Here is a 13847-nt window from a genome sequence, read left to right as displayed (position 1 = left end):
CTCACGATGCGACTGGTACTCTCATTATAATCCCTGAAATTCATTAACGCTATCCCAGAAACGAAAATAAAGAATCCAAACAATTCGTAGGTCATGCGTCTTTACATCTGAGAAAAATAGTTCAACAAAAAGCCCGCCTACGGGTGGTGCATGGAATATTCGATCGATTAATTAGCGAGAATGTCATCGACTCGATCGGAACAAGTGCGTAAACCCCTCGGCTCTTCCAACCGTCAGAAATAGTAAAATTGTGTACGGGTATATTAGACAGACAGCAGCGCTACGATCGAATAAGATTAATTGTAGGTAGAATCGATTAGTGTCTGGTCTGAGTTCAGCGGGTGTAGATCGTAGATCTTCGAGTAGTTGTGGGTGAAAAGTGGTGGCGAGTGGACATAGTGGCTGGGGCATCGCAGTGCTGGGAATTGCGCATGAAATCTTGTAAGTATGAGAAACTTTGAATTTTAATGTAATTTATTGCATTAAATAAATTGAAAATAAATTTGAATATATATACGTTCATTATATTTATTTCATGTCGACTATTATCAATGTGGGTATAAATATTATTCTTTCCATAAAAACATTACAGTTATTTTCTTAATATTTATACGAAAATTACGTAGCAGTATATTTACAATAGTTATAGTTACAACAATTATATTTATCGATAAAATGATATAATACATATTTATATTATCAATGGACTTAAGACTTGAAGTTTTTTTTATATTCCTTTTTTTTTTTTTTTAATTTTCAAATTTATTTTCTTCGGCATATTTTACGTTGAACTGGAAACTCGTTCTATGGGTAGCATGGAATCTTGATAACGATTTTATCCAAACGTATATTGTCTCCGTAAAATTAAAAATTTTGAATCTGCTTTTTTCATTTCGAATGAACATAGGTGACGTATGAATGTTTGATCGTGATTTTTCAAGTGCATCGTACGGTATGAGGAAATGAAAAATGACGAGAAAATAGGAGAACATTTGTAAACTTTCAAAAGCGGATTTGAGCGTGACAACGTAAATCATTCAAATTTTTACAATACAGACTTAAACTCGTGAACAATTTTTTGGCACAGTAATTTCATTTTATTTCATTTTTCCCTCGTACGATACCGTTCATTGAACATAAAGCTCCATGCACATTCAGTCGTTGCGGCAATAAAGTAAAATAATTATCTCATACACGGGCGTTTAAAGAGCCACCTATTTTTCAATTTCTTTCCTTTTCAAACTCTGATTTAATACGTATGTACTTGAATGCGTACATTAATATTACTCGTTTACCTTTATCGTTATCATAAATAATCACTAATAAGCAACACGTATGGTACATCGTATTATTTAATTATTTCTTCCATTTTTTTTTCTCTAGTTATTTATATTGGTCAAGCACTTTATCAGATGCTCTCATGCTTTCGTCATTTTTTTACACTGGATGTACAATATTTACACGATCATAGAAAGTACAATTTATCTGCTTAAATATTTAGCAATGTTTTTTTCTTATTTTCTTCATGTTTTTTTCTCTAAATTTCTCCTCTTTATAATTCCAGCTGTACTTTTCAAAATTAGATTGAATTGAATTCCACCGATTGTTCGAAATTACCGTGATCGGAGAACAATCAATTTTTACTCGTTTCAATTGCCTTGTTGCATTAATTGTATTTCTTTAAGCTAATAAAAAAATAGATGAGGTGTGAGAAAATTAAAGTGAAATGCGTGATGCGTGTGGTAAATAAAAACTTTATTACTGAACGTATTGGAGTAAAATAATAAATTGTTCGTAATAACGTACGATGAAATGCACATGATTAATGTAATGTACATCTTATCTATGGCTATAGTGTAATAATTTTATTATTCATTATTCTTCTATCTGTGCGCTTCTTCTATCGAAATAAATAAAATACACGAATACCTATTAAAGTATCACAAAAGAATCAAGCTAAAAAGAAAGAAGAAAAAACAAAAAGGAAACTTTTAAAAACTAACAATAAATTGCAACGAAATTAGTACATGTTTTTGGAGGAAAAATTCGTACCGCGTAATTTTCGAAAACACGAATAAATTACGCGACGAAGGACTGTAGGTAGAGTACGCAAAATAAATAGACATCCACCTATGACGCGTAACGTATTATAAGGGAAAAAAACTGTCATCGATATGACGACGAACGCAATACAATCGTGTTCAGATGTGTAACTGTTTGAAATACCGATACTTGATTATTCATAGGAGTGATGAGAACTCATTTTCTATCACGTGATCCAGATGTCCCTTGCCATTAATTCACAATACCTGTCAATTACTTCTCAATTACTTTAACACAGATGAGGTATTTGTGGTACAAGTTGCGTAAGTCAGGTTGAGGGCATTGGACCAGGCGAACGACACAATATCAAATAAATTCACGCACGTGCTTGTGAATTTCAAATGAATCGGAGGTATTTCAAACAATATGGCGCCGGGCGGAATGACGTGTAATTAATTGGATTTCTAATTATATATTTATCATTGAACGGGAGTATGTTAACTACAAAGGAATCCAGATTCATGTGAAACTCCGAACGTAAGAAATTGCTTTGCATACCATATTCTCCCTCGTTCGTCGAATATTTATCAATATAATATTTATAACTAACTCTGTTGATTAGGTATAGTGTTCGATAGCTAATTGATATACATTTAATATACATCACCCTTTACTTTAACGGTAGTAAGTAAAATAAATCCTATTCGAAGACTAGGCGTCCTCAAAGATCGATAATTACATTATACAACTTCACTTTGGAAAGTTTCACATAAAATCGATTATCTTTTCCCATAATTTTTCTATCTCTCTTTTTCTCTCATCTTCTTTTTCTGGAAGTTGTTAGAAGGGGAGGAAAAATACGAACGGCATAATTTGCCAACCCTTATCTGTGGTGACAATTATTTTACAAATATAGTATTACTTTTTTTTCTTTGTCTTTTCTTGTTTTTTCAAAGTGTGTACGGTAAATGATAATTATTGTATTACATGTTGCCCTAACTGAACGGATTTGTTAAAAGACAGTTAACGGTTACAGTGAAACTCCTACGCCTTGAGTATTCGGTGGATTGAATTTAAATTTAAATTTTTGTGTGTTCGGTTTAGGTGACGAGTAAAAAATAAATTTGCCTCGAATATTTTTCATTCTTTTCAAAATTAACGCAAGAATTCGAAAACTTTTGTTCATTTGTATCCGATAATTCTTACGTGTACGATGTTTTTTTTTTTTAAATCTTTTTCTCTTTTTTCAAACATTCAATTAATAATACAGAAGATGTATGTACATTATGCATACACATATTTACGGAATGTAACGTTATTTCTTGTTTTTTTTTTTTGGAGTATATCAATATGTATATTCACTCATAACTTTCTACAAGTAAAAAATTTCAAGCAACAGTCCACTTAAAAATGTAATAATATAAAATATCACTTTTGCCATCATTTCGTTACGTTTTTTTACACCCGTGTCGATGAATATTCGGCAAGTTTTTAAAAATCGATGGAGAACAGCTCAAAATTAGTCAAACGTACACTCTCCTATGTCAAGTGTTGATTTTGCGAACTTAATTTTTTCATCAAACTCTTGTGAAAATTCACGAGAACAGCCGAAGTGATCTCATTTCGACTGACGACACGCGTCCCCGGATCTAATATCGGATGGGCGATGGGGTTATTAATCTCTACGAAATGATGCGAGATGGCCTTTAAAATAAGCTCGGACGGATCGAGCCAAATATACGGCGAAGGTGGCCAATTCCTCCCCGCGCCCCCACGACACACGTTGATTTGCTTCTTATCTTTTCTTCAACGAACATTATTTTCCTACGAACTTTAAGAATCATCGATGGTTTCTCACCGTGATACAAAACTCAACTACGCCATACGTATGTATAAGGGTGGGTTAAAAAAAAATTTTTTACTTGATATTTTGAGGTAGCCCACTCGTTTTTTGAATAAATAATTAATCAATTGGGGTATTTCCAGCAATGCAATTTTGTTTTCGGTCTAAAATCATAGAAAACATCTGAAAATTCTCGATTGTGATTGTTTTTTACTCGTTCACTGTTCAAAATTTTTTTCCTATTATTTTTTTAATTCATGTATAAAATCGAAAAATGACATGCTCTTTTTTTGACTTGAAATTGAAGTTGAGTCGAGGAGCCCGAGCTTTGCTGGAGTCAGGTAGCCAGCAGCGTAGCGCTTTGTTGTGAGACGTCACCTTGGGGGCTGAGCAGAGGTGACGCCCCAAAACAAACCGCGCGCCCGTGGCTACCTGACTCCAGTTTAGCTCGGGCTCTTTCGCAGACCGAAAAATTCGAATATTTCGACCCATGCAGGAATTGCGACGCATCAAAGTGAGTATACGACTAAAACCAATCGATACGTCTTATAATTTTTCTGCTCCCAACAGCGAATAATTGATGATTACTCGATTGATTGCATGAGTAGATGATCTTGGCTTTCAGATTTAGATTTCGGAGCTGATTATACGTGAAATTACTTTTGAAGAACCAAAAATGAATTCGATTTTTGAGCAAAAAATGAATCATTGTTTTAATTGGGTTTAATATGCTTTTCTTGCGTATTTTGATCTCAGGAATCCGAATCTGAAAGAAAAATTGATCCATCTCTAAAATTCACCGAGTTATCGCCAATTTTCAGCTTTTTGGGGTCAAAAATAAAAAATTGATTTTTTAGTCTACTTTAATGTAATTTGAGCTCAGGAATCCGTATCCGAAAGAAAAATTGATGTATCTTCAAAAATGACCGAGTTATCCCCATTTTTTCGCATTTTTTACCATAAAAATGGAGATATCTCGAAGGGAAAAAATCGTAGCTCAATTTGGACAACGGATTCGTGTTCCTGAGGTCAAAATACATAAGAATAGTGCCATACGATCGATTTTAAAAAATAAAAATTTTTGGCCAAAATTTGAGATTTTTCCAAGGGGTACCCCTTACGATTTTTTCAAATTTTGACCAAAAATTTTTATTTTTTAAAATCGATCGTATGGCACTTTTCTTATGTATTTTGACCTCAGGAACACGAATCCGTTGTCCAAATTGAGCTACGATTTTTTCCCTTCGAGTTATCCTCAAATTTATGTCAAAAATCGCGAAAAAATGGGGATAACTCGGTTATTTTTGCAGATAGATCAATTTTTCTTCCAGATTCGGATTCCTCAGCCCAAATTACATTGAGATAGACTAAAAAATCAATTTTTTATTTTTGACCCCAAAAAGCTAAAAATTGGCGATAACTCGGTGAATTTTAGAGATGGATCAATTTTTCTTTCAGATTCGGATTCCTGAGATCAAAATACGTAAGAAAAGCATATTAAACCCAATTAAAACAATGATTCATTTTTTGCTCAAAAATCGAATTCATTTTTGGTTCTTCAAGAGTAATTTCACGTATAATCAGCTCCGAAATCTAAATCTGACAGCCAAAATCATCTATTCATGCAATCGATCGAGTAATCATTAGGTGGAAAAAATTTTATTGCTGGAAGTACCCCACTCGATTAATTATTCATTCAAAAAACGAGTGGACTACCTCAAAATATCACGTAAAAAATTTGTTCCACATTTGAAAAATTTCCTTTTTTTGTAAGGTACAAATTCTGCCCCCATGCTAAGAATATAGAAAAAAAAAAAAAATTTCAACCCACCCTAGTATGTATATCGATGACCAGAACCTGATTAAAAAAAGACATCACAAAAAAAAACACCAAAACTTTCTACTGGGCGGAATCTATGACAAAATCAGGTAATTCCGTCGTGAAGTTTTTTCCATAATTATGCAGGAATGCTCAACGTCAGAACTTGGCGAATTTTATTGATTTATTTCTTTTCATCAGTTCTAGAGCGTAGTCGAGTCCGTTAACGGATCGGCGTAAGATGATGATTTTCGTTTATCTCTAAGTTCGTAGGTATTTCATGTTACAGTCGATCAACGTGGGCGTCCAGCATGCTGCCTGGCGAGCTGCTAGACTGCCGTGGGGGCCCTTGATTGTCAATGCCACTTGGCTTTCTGCGCGAAGATGTCAGCTCTCAGATTTTGTGCGAAGCAGATGCCCAGTATCTGTGGAAAGAGGTGAGAAATTTTTTTGTATCAGTAACGGTTTCACTTGCAATTAGACTAAGAAAAAGTCCCACTCGATTATCTTGTTTGATGAATGAAAATAAAATTCCATGCGTGAGATCTGGCGAAAATTTCGATCCCTTACCTTGTTTTATCGCAGAACCGAAATCCCTTTGGTATTTATGATATCCTCAGAGTTAGGAGGAATTTGTAATTTTGATCGTATTGTAAATCATGCGAAATACATCGAAGCGAAAGACGACGAACTCGGTCGCTCATACAAACCGGAGAAATATCCTGATAACGGAGATGTGTGGGGGTGCTCATTCGTCGGTGTTACGTGGGGAACTTCTCGGGTGTACATTAAGTTAATGATAATATCGCGATCATACCTGGGCAAAAGCTGTGCAAACAGCACCGCTGGCAATGACGAGGAGGTTCCTTTCCATCCATTCTTCCGCCGATTCAATGCACCCCTTTTCATTGATCACCTTGGCAACGTCGAAATTCTGTAAAATATCATTCGCTAATTCTTACCAAATGCGGCAAAACCGGGTGATTCGCAACCTTCGGTCGGAAAGTGTTTAATCGGCTAGTCCAAAGATTCTGAAATTTCTGCTAAACGGCAATCGGAAGAACGCTGCGTAAGAAGAAGCTGCTCATTTGTCAACGGGACTGTCTTCTTCGTTCTCCCATTTTTATAGTCGAGATAGTTTTATTTGAAATTTAATTCGTGTTTCAGAAATGATAAAAATGAATTTGACGAGCTTAATCCAAGTTGTAATAAGTTTCATTCAGAGTTTCCAACTTCTTGTATACCTGTACCTGATATTACTCTTATCCCGGAAGTTCAAATTTTCCGATCTTATCGAGCCTGCATGTAGCAGGGGAAGCGCAAAATGTTAAGAAGTAAGTTGGTATCGGCTTTAAATTTATCGGGATATCTTCTTGCCTCTTTACTCACTTCTATATAAAATCGCAGTACGTACATCGATAGCGGGCGTATAAACCGAAAAAACAGAATACTTATTTTCAGTATATTTGCATATTAATGCGTTCCTCTAATTATACTAGATATCGGAGGAAAGAAAACTAAACATTGGTAGAGTATTCTCAGATTAAGAGGAATTTCACCTGAAAGCTAGAGGATATATTAGCCTCCTGTTCTAGAGGAAAGTATACCAATATGAGTATATTACACTGAAGATTAGTATGCCGATTTTTCGTTGTACGTATACATACCAATGTACGAATACAAGTTGCCCCGCGAGTCGAAATTCTGTAAATTTCCGATAAAGAGAATTGCGAATAGTTAAAATGAGAATATTAAGGATTTGAAATTCTGTAAATTCCCGATAAAGAGTATTGCAAATAGTTAAAATAAGAATATGAAGAATACGAAAAAAATAATAAGCAAAATGAAGCTCTAACACACGAAAAAGATGTGTTCGCGCACTTTTGAATATCTGTAGAGAAATTTAATTGCGCTCGAGCTTTCACACCTGTACGCCAAACCGATTTCAGCGGCTCCAGCGGGTTGATCGAACGAAAAATTAATAATCGAAAAAAAAAAGAGTTTAAAGTCACGTTAATAAATATACACATCCCATAGGAATTGTCGCAGTAATTTGTCAATATAATTGGCGTAGCTTTACACCCTCAATCACCTTCCATTCCGACCACCGGGGTGCCACTTAAAAATAAAAAGAAGTCCAAATCGATCGACTTTATAAGTTGTACGCGTTCAATAGAATCAAAGATCATTCGGTCATTGATCATCGAGTCGTTTTTTACTGGTCCGAAATTGAAGTTAATTCGTTATCGACCCACGTTAAAACAATTGCTCTCTCTTTTTTTCTCTGCTTCTGTTGTTCGATGTTTTAAAACAACTACGCTATAGATTTTCCAGCCTTAAAGTTCAATCGGAGTTTCACCGGAGGGTTGTCGACTCCGTAGACTTCGGGTTTTCGATTTTCAGATACCATTTGACGCGTTGTACGTAATACATCACTGTCAAATTAATTCCGTTTTACATGAATAGAAAAAGGGAACAGAAGTACACGAATGTAATCTTCAACTCGCGTCGCAATGGTCACGATATTTCGTGCGTGATTTTTTTTCTTTTACGCTTTCCATTGTGCTGATTGTAAAATTGAAGGACCCGGGATTATACGACGTTGCGTTTTCGAGAAACATAAAGTGAATGCTAAATTTAGAAAATGAAAAGAAAATGGCAATGACGAACAACAAAAAACTGAGAAATGACGTAGAAACTGAGCCTGGAGGATCGAATTTTTCGTTTCGTTTTCAACTCGAACCCCGTCGTCTATACGTAACTTATCGTTAGTCTCGAAGGTAAAGTATCGCATAACTTAGGTATCGAGTAAAGTGCTTAATTACAGGCTTTGTTAAATAGATAGTTGTAAGTGTGAGCGATAATTTAGGGAAGAAACCAACCAGGTAGAGATTAACGGTAACCCGGCTTACCTTCTGTTCTATATGACCCTGTGCACGTATAATTTTACCGGAGTTACCGCATGCACGGGTCTGCTTTTTATCTCTGATTCATGATCATTGAAGTTTTTCAATCGAAAAAAATTAACCGAGCGAAATTGAGAGGAATTTATTTTACGTTTCTTCCGTGTGGTTTTTTTTTTTCTCCCTTCTCTCCGTTCTACGCATTCGAAAACTAGACGTTATATTTATTCACTTACCTATCGTATTTCAGAGGGTGAGAAATTCTCGGTGATACGATTAAATTTATAACGGTGTAACGGAATATTTGTCTGGATTATTTTCATTCGAAATTTATGTGAGGGGTGAATTTTTTTCTTTTTTTTTTTTTCTGTTTCCTTGTTTCTCTTACACTTAGATTTGTGCGGCGTGTCTGTATGTATGTATGTATATAAATAGATATGCATGTACGACATTTATATGTTTTAAATATATCAAGCATGCAGAATTGCGTTACACGGCAACCACATCTATACAGTATAAAGGTGCGAAAACGAAAATTCTAAATTCGATGTAAAACTGTAATAAAATAGGATTGCGATAAAAAGAAGAAAGCGAATTATCGGGTGGCGAAAATTTCGAAGTAACTTTTTAACCAGATATACGTAGATTGATTTTGGATGGTACCTGGAGGACCATAACGCCTACGGCGGCGCCAGCAACGGGGACGAGATTTAACTCGACCCATTCTTCACCGGCCCTAAGGCAGCCTCTTTCAAAGATACTTCTTTCTCCAGGCTGCACCCGGAAGGTATAGAGAAAAATGTTGGTTAGTAACGGACTTGAAAGCGCTGCATTACAGTTGCACGTATAGTCGCAGCGATTTTTTGGAAAAATAAAATTTCCACCCCAGCCACAAAAAACCAGTTAAACGTGTTGCTATGGCAAGAAGGATCTGAGAACCTACGATATAAATCCAGGAGTGTGAAATCAGAATGAAAACGCCGTAGATGTGAGAAAAAATATAATCACGGAATTAACCCCGATTAAATATTATCATTTAAACGATGCAGTTTATCCGAGCGCATATTTCGAACGGCGTAATTAGGTAACCCGTTAATAATAATTAATACCGACTCTGTCCTTCCGTGCATGGGTATAATTTCTCCTCTCATTTCTCTACTTATTTTCTCCTCCTCTATGCTCTAGCGAAAATTCTACTTTGCAGTTATTCATACTTTGATGCAAATTCAGTGAAATCTCAACGCATTTCTGTTAGCCACGATTCAAAATTAAATAATTAGTAATAATCGGCGAATGGTGCACCCCAAAGTTCGACGATAAGTCGAACTCGCGTCGTAGTTTTATTCAATTTTTTTTTTTTTTTTTTTAAATCAAGAGGAAGCGAGCGAGAATAATAAAAGTAACGAGCTCTACCCCATAACGATTCGAGTCACCCCACATACATAAGCGCGCAGTTCCATTCACCTGGAATATTCTAAAAGCAGAAACCTGAAAAAAACGTATCTAAAATTTAAATCTCAACGACCCCCGGAGCCGGTGTCTAGATTACCGGGCAACGTAAGACTGTTTCTAAACTCAACGGAAGTTGGCCGATGTCCGTTAAAATGCATACACAGTGCCTATGGAGAATAGGGGTTATCGGTACGGAGTTTCCGACGTCGGGGGCTCCAAGACCCTGTGGAATACTTGTTAATTAGATAGAACTCGGCTTTACGCTTCAATTTACTCCGTAACATTTATGAACATTTCCGAGCCAGATCTATATATAGTTATTTAAGCTTATTACGCGAGTTATCCATATAGAATATATGAGGAGTTTGTCAACCTGGAAACCGTTGGATCTGATTATATCTGAATCATTTCAGGTGTATCTCCGTGAGCGAGGCTCGTATCACACCGTAGTATTCGAACGGTGATTACCAATTTTGCCTATTGAATGAAAAAAAAAAAAAAAATTTCTAAAGTTCCTAATCTCGTTCTCAAGAAGAATTACCATCGGTGCCGCGTACAGCTAGCTGACAATGCGATAATGCGAAAAGATTCTTGAACCGAGACGATAATTTCTCGTCAGCTCTCCTCCCTCATTTTCCGTGTAATTAGGTTCTGCCTATAGTATATCCTGACCTCGTTTGCTATTCCTTCTCTTTTGTGGCTTATAATTACCCTTCACATCCCACCTCCCCCCCCCCCCATTTCCTTCTCCTGTTACGTAACAAGGAGTGAAAAGCATAGCGTGAACTTTTTTATTATTGTTATTATCATTATTATATCATCTCAAATATATAATATTTGATGTAACATCGAAAAAGCGATCCGTAAAAAGGTGTGCTTTTATAACCGAGCTCGTTTTTTTTTTTTTTTTCCGTATTCTCTTCTCTTTTTTCCCTTCGCTCTTTACGAATTAAAGTTGAATTGAATGATACTTACGTAGCCGGGTTTTCGAACGTCGTATCCGCACTGCTTGTTTTTGATAATTTCCTAAAAAAAAAAACAAAAATTTTTCCACCATATTTTACTGACTTTTATTCGTTCGTTCGTTATTCTGGTAAAAGGTTTTTTTACACAACTGACGGTCTTAACGAGAAAAGATTTTTTTCATGGCGAAACGAAAGCTCAAAGGAAATTGAATTCTTACATTTGGTTTTCGCTTGCAGCAACTAAAAGGCACACCGCAGGCCTCTCTGGACCCAATTTCACTCGAGGAACAATTGAAGTAGTTGTTTCGGTCCCAGTCCTTAGGACCTTCAATTCCGCAACACTGCAACTGTGAAATGAAATGCCGAATAGTTGATTCAAATTTTCATTCCAAAAAAATCATTCAGCGAAATTACGTTTTCAAAGGCAGCTGCGGATAATGAAAATAAAAGTAAGAAATCATCATCGAACGATTGCGTTATTATAAGCGAATGCGAATGTGCGGATGATTATCGCACGATTGTACAGCGCGCATAATTTGGCAGGTGATACAGCAAGACTCTCGGACGTAAAACATATAAAATATTCAACGGGGGGATAAAACGGACAGGTGGTACTGCCCGTAACGTAGACGAGAATTCGGATGCTGTCGCGGAAGAATTTCTGCTCCGGTAATGTGTCTGAAACTTTCATTAAGCCTCAATATTTCACGGTAGCGTGCTCCCAACTCGTAACTACTTTTTGGGTCATTTACCCTGCAAACACTATTTTGCTCGGTAGCGCTCTGGCCTTCTGCTCTGCACCCGCAATCTGAGCTTCGCAGTATATGTATACTTATGTACGCGGCCAGACACATTCCGAGTTAACTTACCGATTTTCTTCTCCTTTTTCTCTCGCCTCTTTTCGCCTCTTCTTTTTTACCGCCACGTTTCACGTCGAGATTCCCTACCGCGTCGAATTATCCCGGATATCTACATTACCCTGCCACTTTTTCTTCGTTACGCTATTTGAATCGGAAATTCGACGGACGTGAAACACGCGTCAGAGTTACAAGTTAATTATTTCAAACGTACCCAGTCCTCTTGAATCCAGTCGATGAGATTCTGCTGATCGGGATCTTCTCTGTAGTGGATAATGAACGCCTGGAATCCTCCCGTGGCTTGTGACTTTATCTGAACACGATGCACAAAAAACATATTTACCATCGATTAGTTTGAATCGGTTTACGAAATTTCGACGATCTCGATCACGAGCGCAGGTTCGTTTAAAAGTCGGACGAATTAACGACGACGACGATAAAATCTGCAGGTGGATAACCTACAACGGAATTTAATCCTTTCGAATCCTCCGCCGACACCTACTCCGCTACTACACCCCCATTATTTCCATCTTCTGCTCACGGTACGCGAGGGTCCGCAATCTAACACGTAAAATTTATTTTCTACCTCATTTTGTCGTTCATTCGTCTGGAAATTTGAAATACCCAACGTTCAAGGGCGACGCAATTTTATTTTCATGAACACGAGACTCCTTAATGTTTTTTTTATCCTCCTCTTTTCCACCTCCTTCTCGTATTCGAGTTATTTTATTTTTACCGATGAAAATTACGACCGTGTAAACGAGGGCTTTTGGAAATTTTGGAAAAAATAATTCACGTCCCTTACGCGAAGTGATCGAAATTCGAAGGACTCAAAAAGTCTGGAAGTCAAGAAGATCGCGTTACTTTAAAATACAGAAATATAAAACTCACCCAATCTTTGAAGATGAATCCCAGTATGCCAGCTGTCATTTCGGAGAGCAATAGAAGCGCTAGAAATATCGCGTACTGAAAGGGCAAAAAAATAATATATATATATATTTGCAATAGAATGAATTCCGTTAATTTTTATTTCACTCAACAAGATAATTGCGTAATGAGCTCAATCGAATTTCAAAAGGTTTAGTGTAATTAAATATCTACAACCAATCCACGGCATTTACTTTGTTCGAGATCGTAATTGCAACTGTGAGTATTAAAAACTTCACTTAGGACGGGAAAACTCGCCGGAGTTTCAACTTGTGCAATAATTGTGAAGGGTTTCCCCCGTGTACGTTATACCGTCTGTGAGTGCACGTTTTAATTTTTAACTCAATATAACTCTGCTTCTCAAAGTAAATAACAAAAGGTGCTTTTTCTATGGGAAGCGGGGTTCGTTCGGACGGAATTCGTTTTCGCGGAGGCTTTCTCACGTACGAAATTTTTCAAGTCAAGTTCATCTCCGCCGAAATAAATACGGCGGAAACGTCTGTACGGAATCCGCATTCCGTCCAAAGATGAATTTTTTCTCATACGATACCAATCGGCTTCTGTAGGAAAAATATTCGTGTACACGGATGAAAATCTGGTCGACCCAATTACGTTGAATCTACATTCCAAAAGTCCATTGAGAATAATTGTTTTAAAATATACCACGTCCCGTTTCAGTCGACTGTTTTGTATTGCTCATGAAACGCCAATAAATAAGGTGTCTCGATTGCAGTTTAATTAAAATCAGTAATAAAAGTAATCGAAAAGCGGTTCGCAGGTTTGGAAACTACACACATAAGGGTAGTGAACGAAATATACGGTTCGATGAGTCCACCAGGCAGGTTCTCGATTCATGAAGCAGTTATCAGCCGCGTGTGTCAAACGTCGGGTTTGATTCGTCATGGAAATGCCTGAATGTAACGTTGAATTTTATTAAAGGGTAGGCTGTACCACCTGGTACAGCGTGTATGAGGTCTTTTGTCCGCGTAGCAAAACTGTAGTACGACAATAATGTTAATTTTGGAGCGACCGAAAGGT

General features: G+C 36.7%; 1 protein-coding gene across 5 annotated transcripts in view; it reads right to left on the bottom strand.

The window, feature by feature from the left end:
• Nucleotides 1-5904: 5904 nt before the first annotated feature.
• The window catches only part of LOC105687546 (tetraspanin-5), a 69936-nt gene continuing 61993 nt past the window's right edge, over nt 5905-13847 (bottom strand). For 2 of the 5 annotated variants that reach the window (XM_048656806.1, XM_012403310.3), the window contains 6 exons: nt 12774-12848; nt 12097-12195; nt 11244-11372; nt 11036-11086; nt 9272-9382; nt 5905-6130 (listed from right to left, as the gene is read on the bottom strand). In XM_048656806.1, coding sequence (XP_048512763.1) covers nt 6062-6130; nt 9272-9382; nt 11036-11086; nt 11244-11372; nt 12097-12195; nt 12774-12848 — 534 coding nt within the window. In that variant the 3' untranslated portion in view covers nt 5905-6061. Of the gene's footprint in view, nt 6131-6522; nt 6640-9271; nt 9383-11035; nt 11087-11243; nt 11373-12096; nt 12196-12773; nt 12849-13847 lie in introns of all 5 variants that reach the window. The other 3 variants (XM_048656805.1, XM_012403293.3, XM_012403301.3) reach the window with 2 other exon arrangements.

The sequence above is a fragment of the Athalia rosae genome, chromosome 6 (genome assembly GCF_917208135.1).
Source record: "Athalia rosae chromosome 6, iyAthRosa1.1, whole genome shotgun sequence".
NCBI classification, from domain to species: domain Eukaryota; kingdom Metazoa; phylum Arthropoda; class Insecta; order Hymenoptera; family Athaliidae; genus Athalia; species Athalia rosae.
This window is presented reverse-complemented; position numbering and strand designations above follow the sequence as displayed.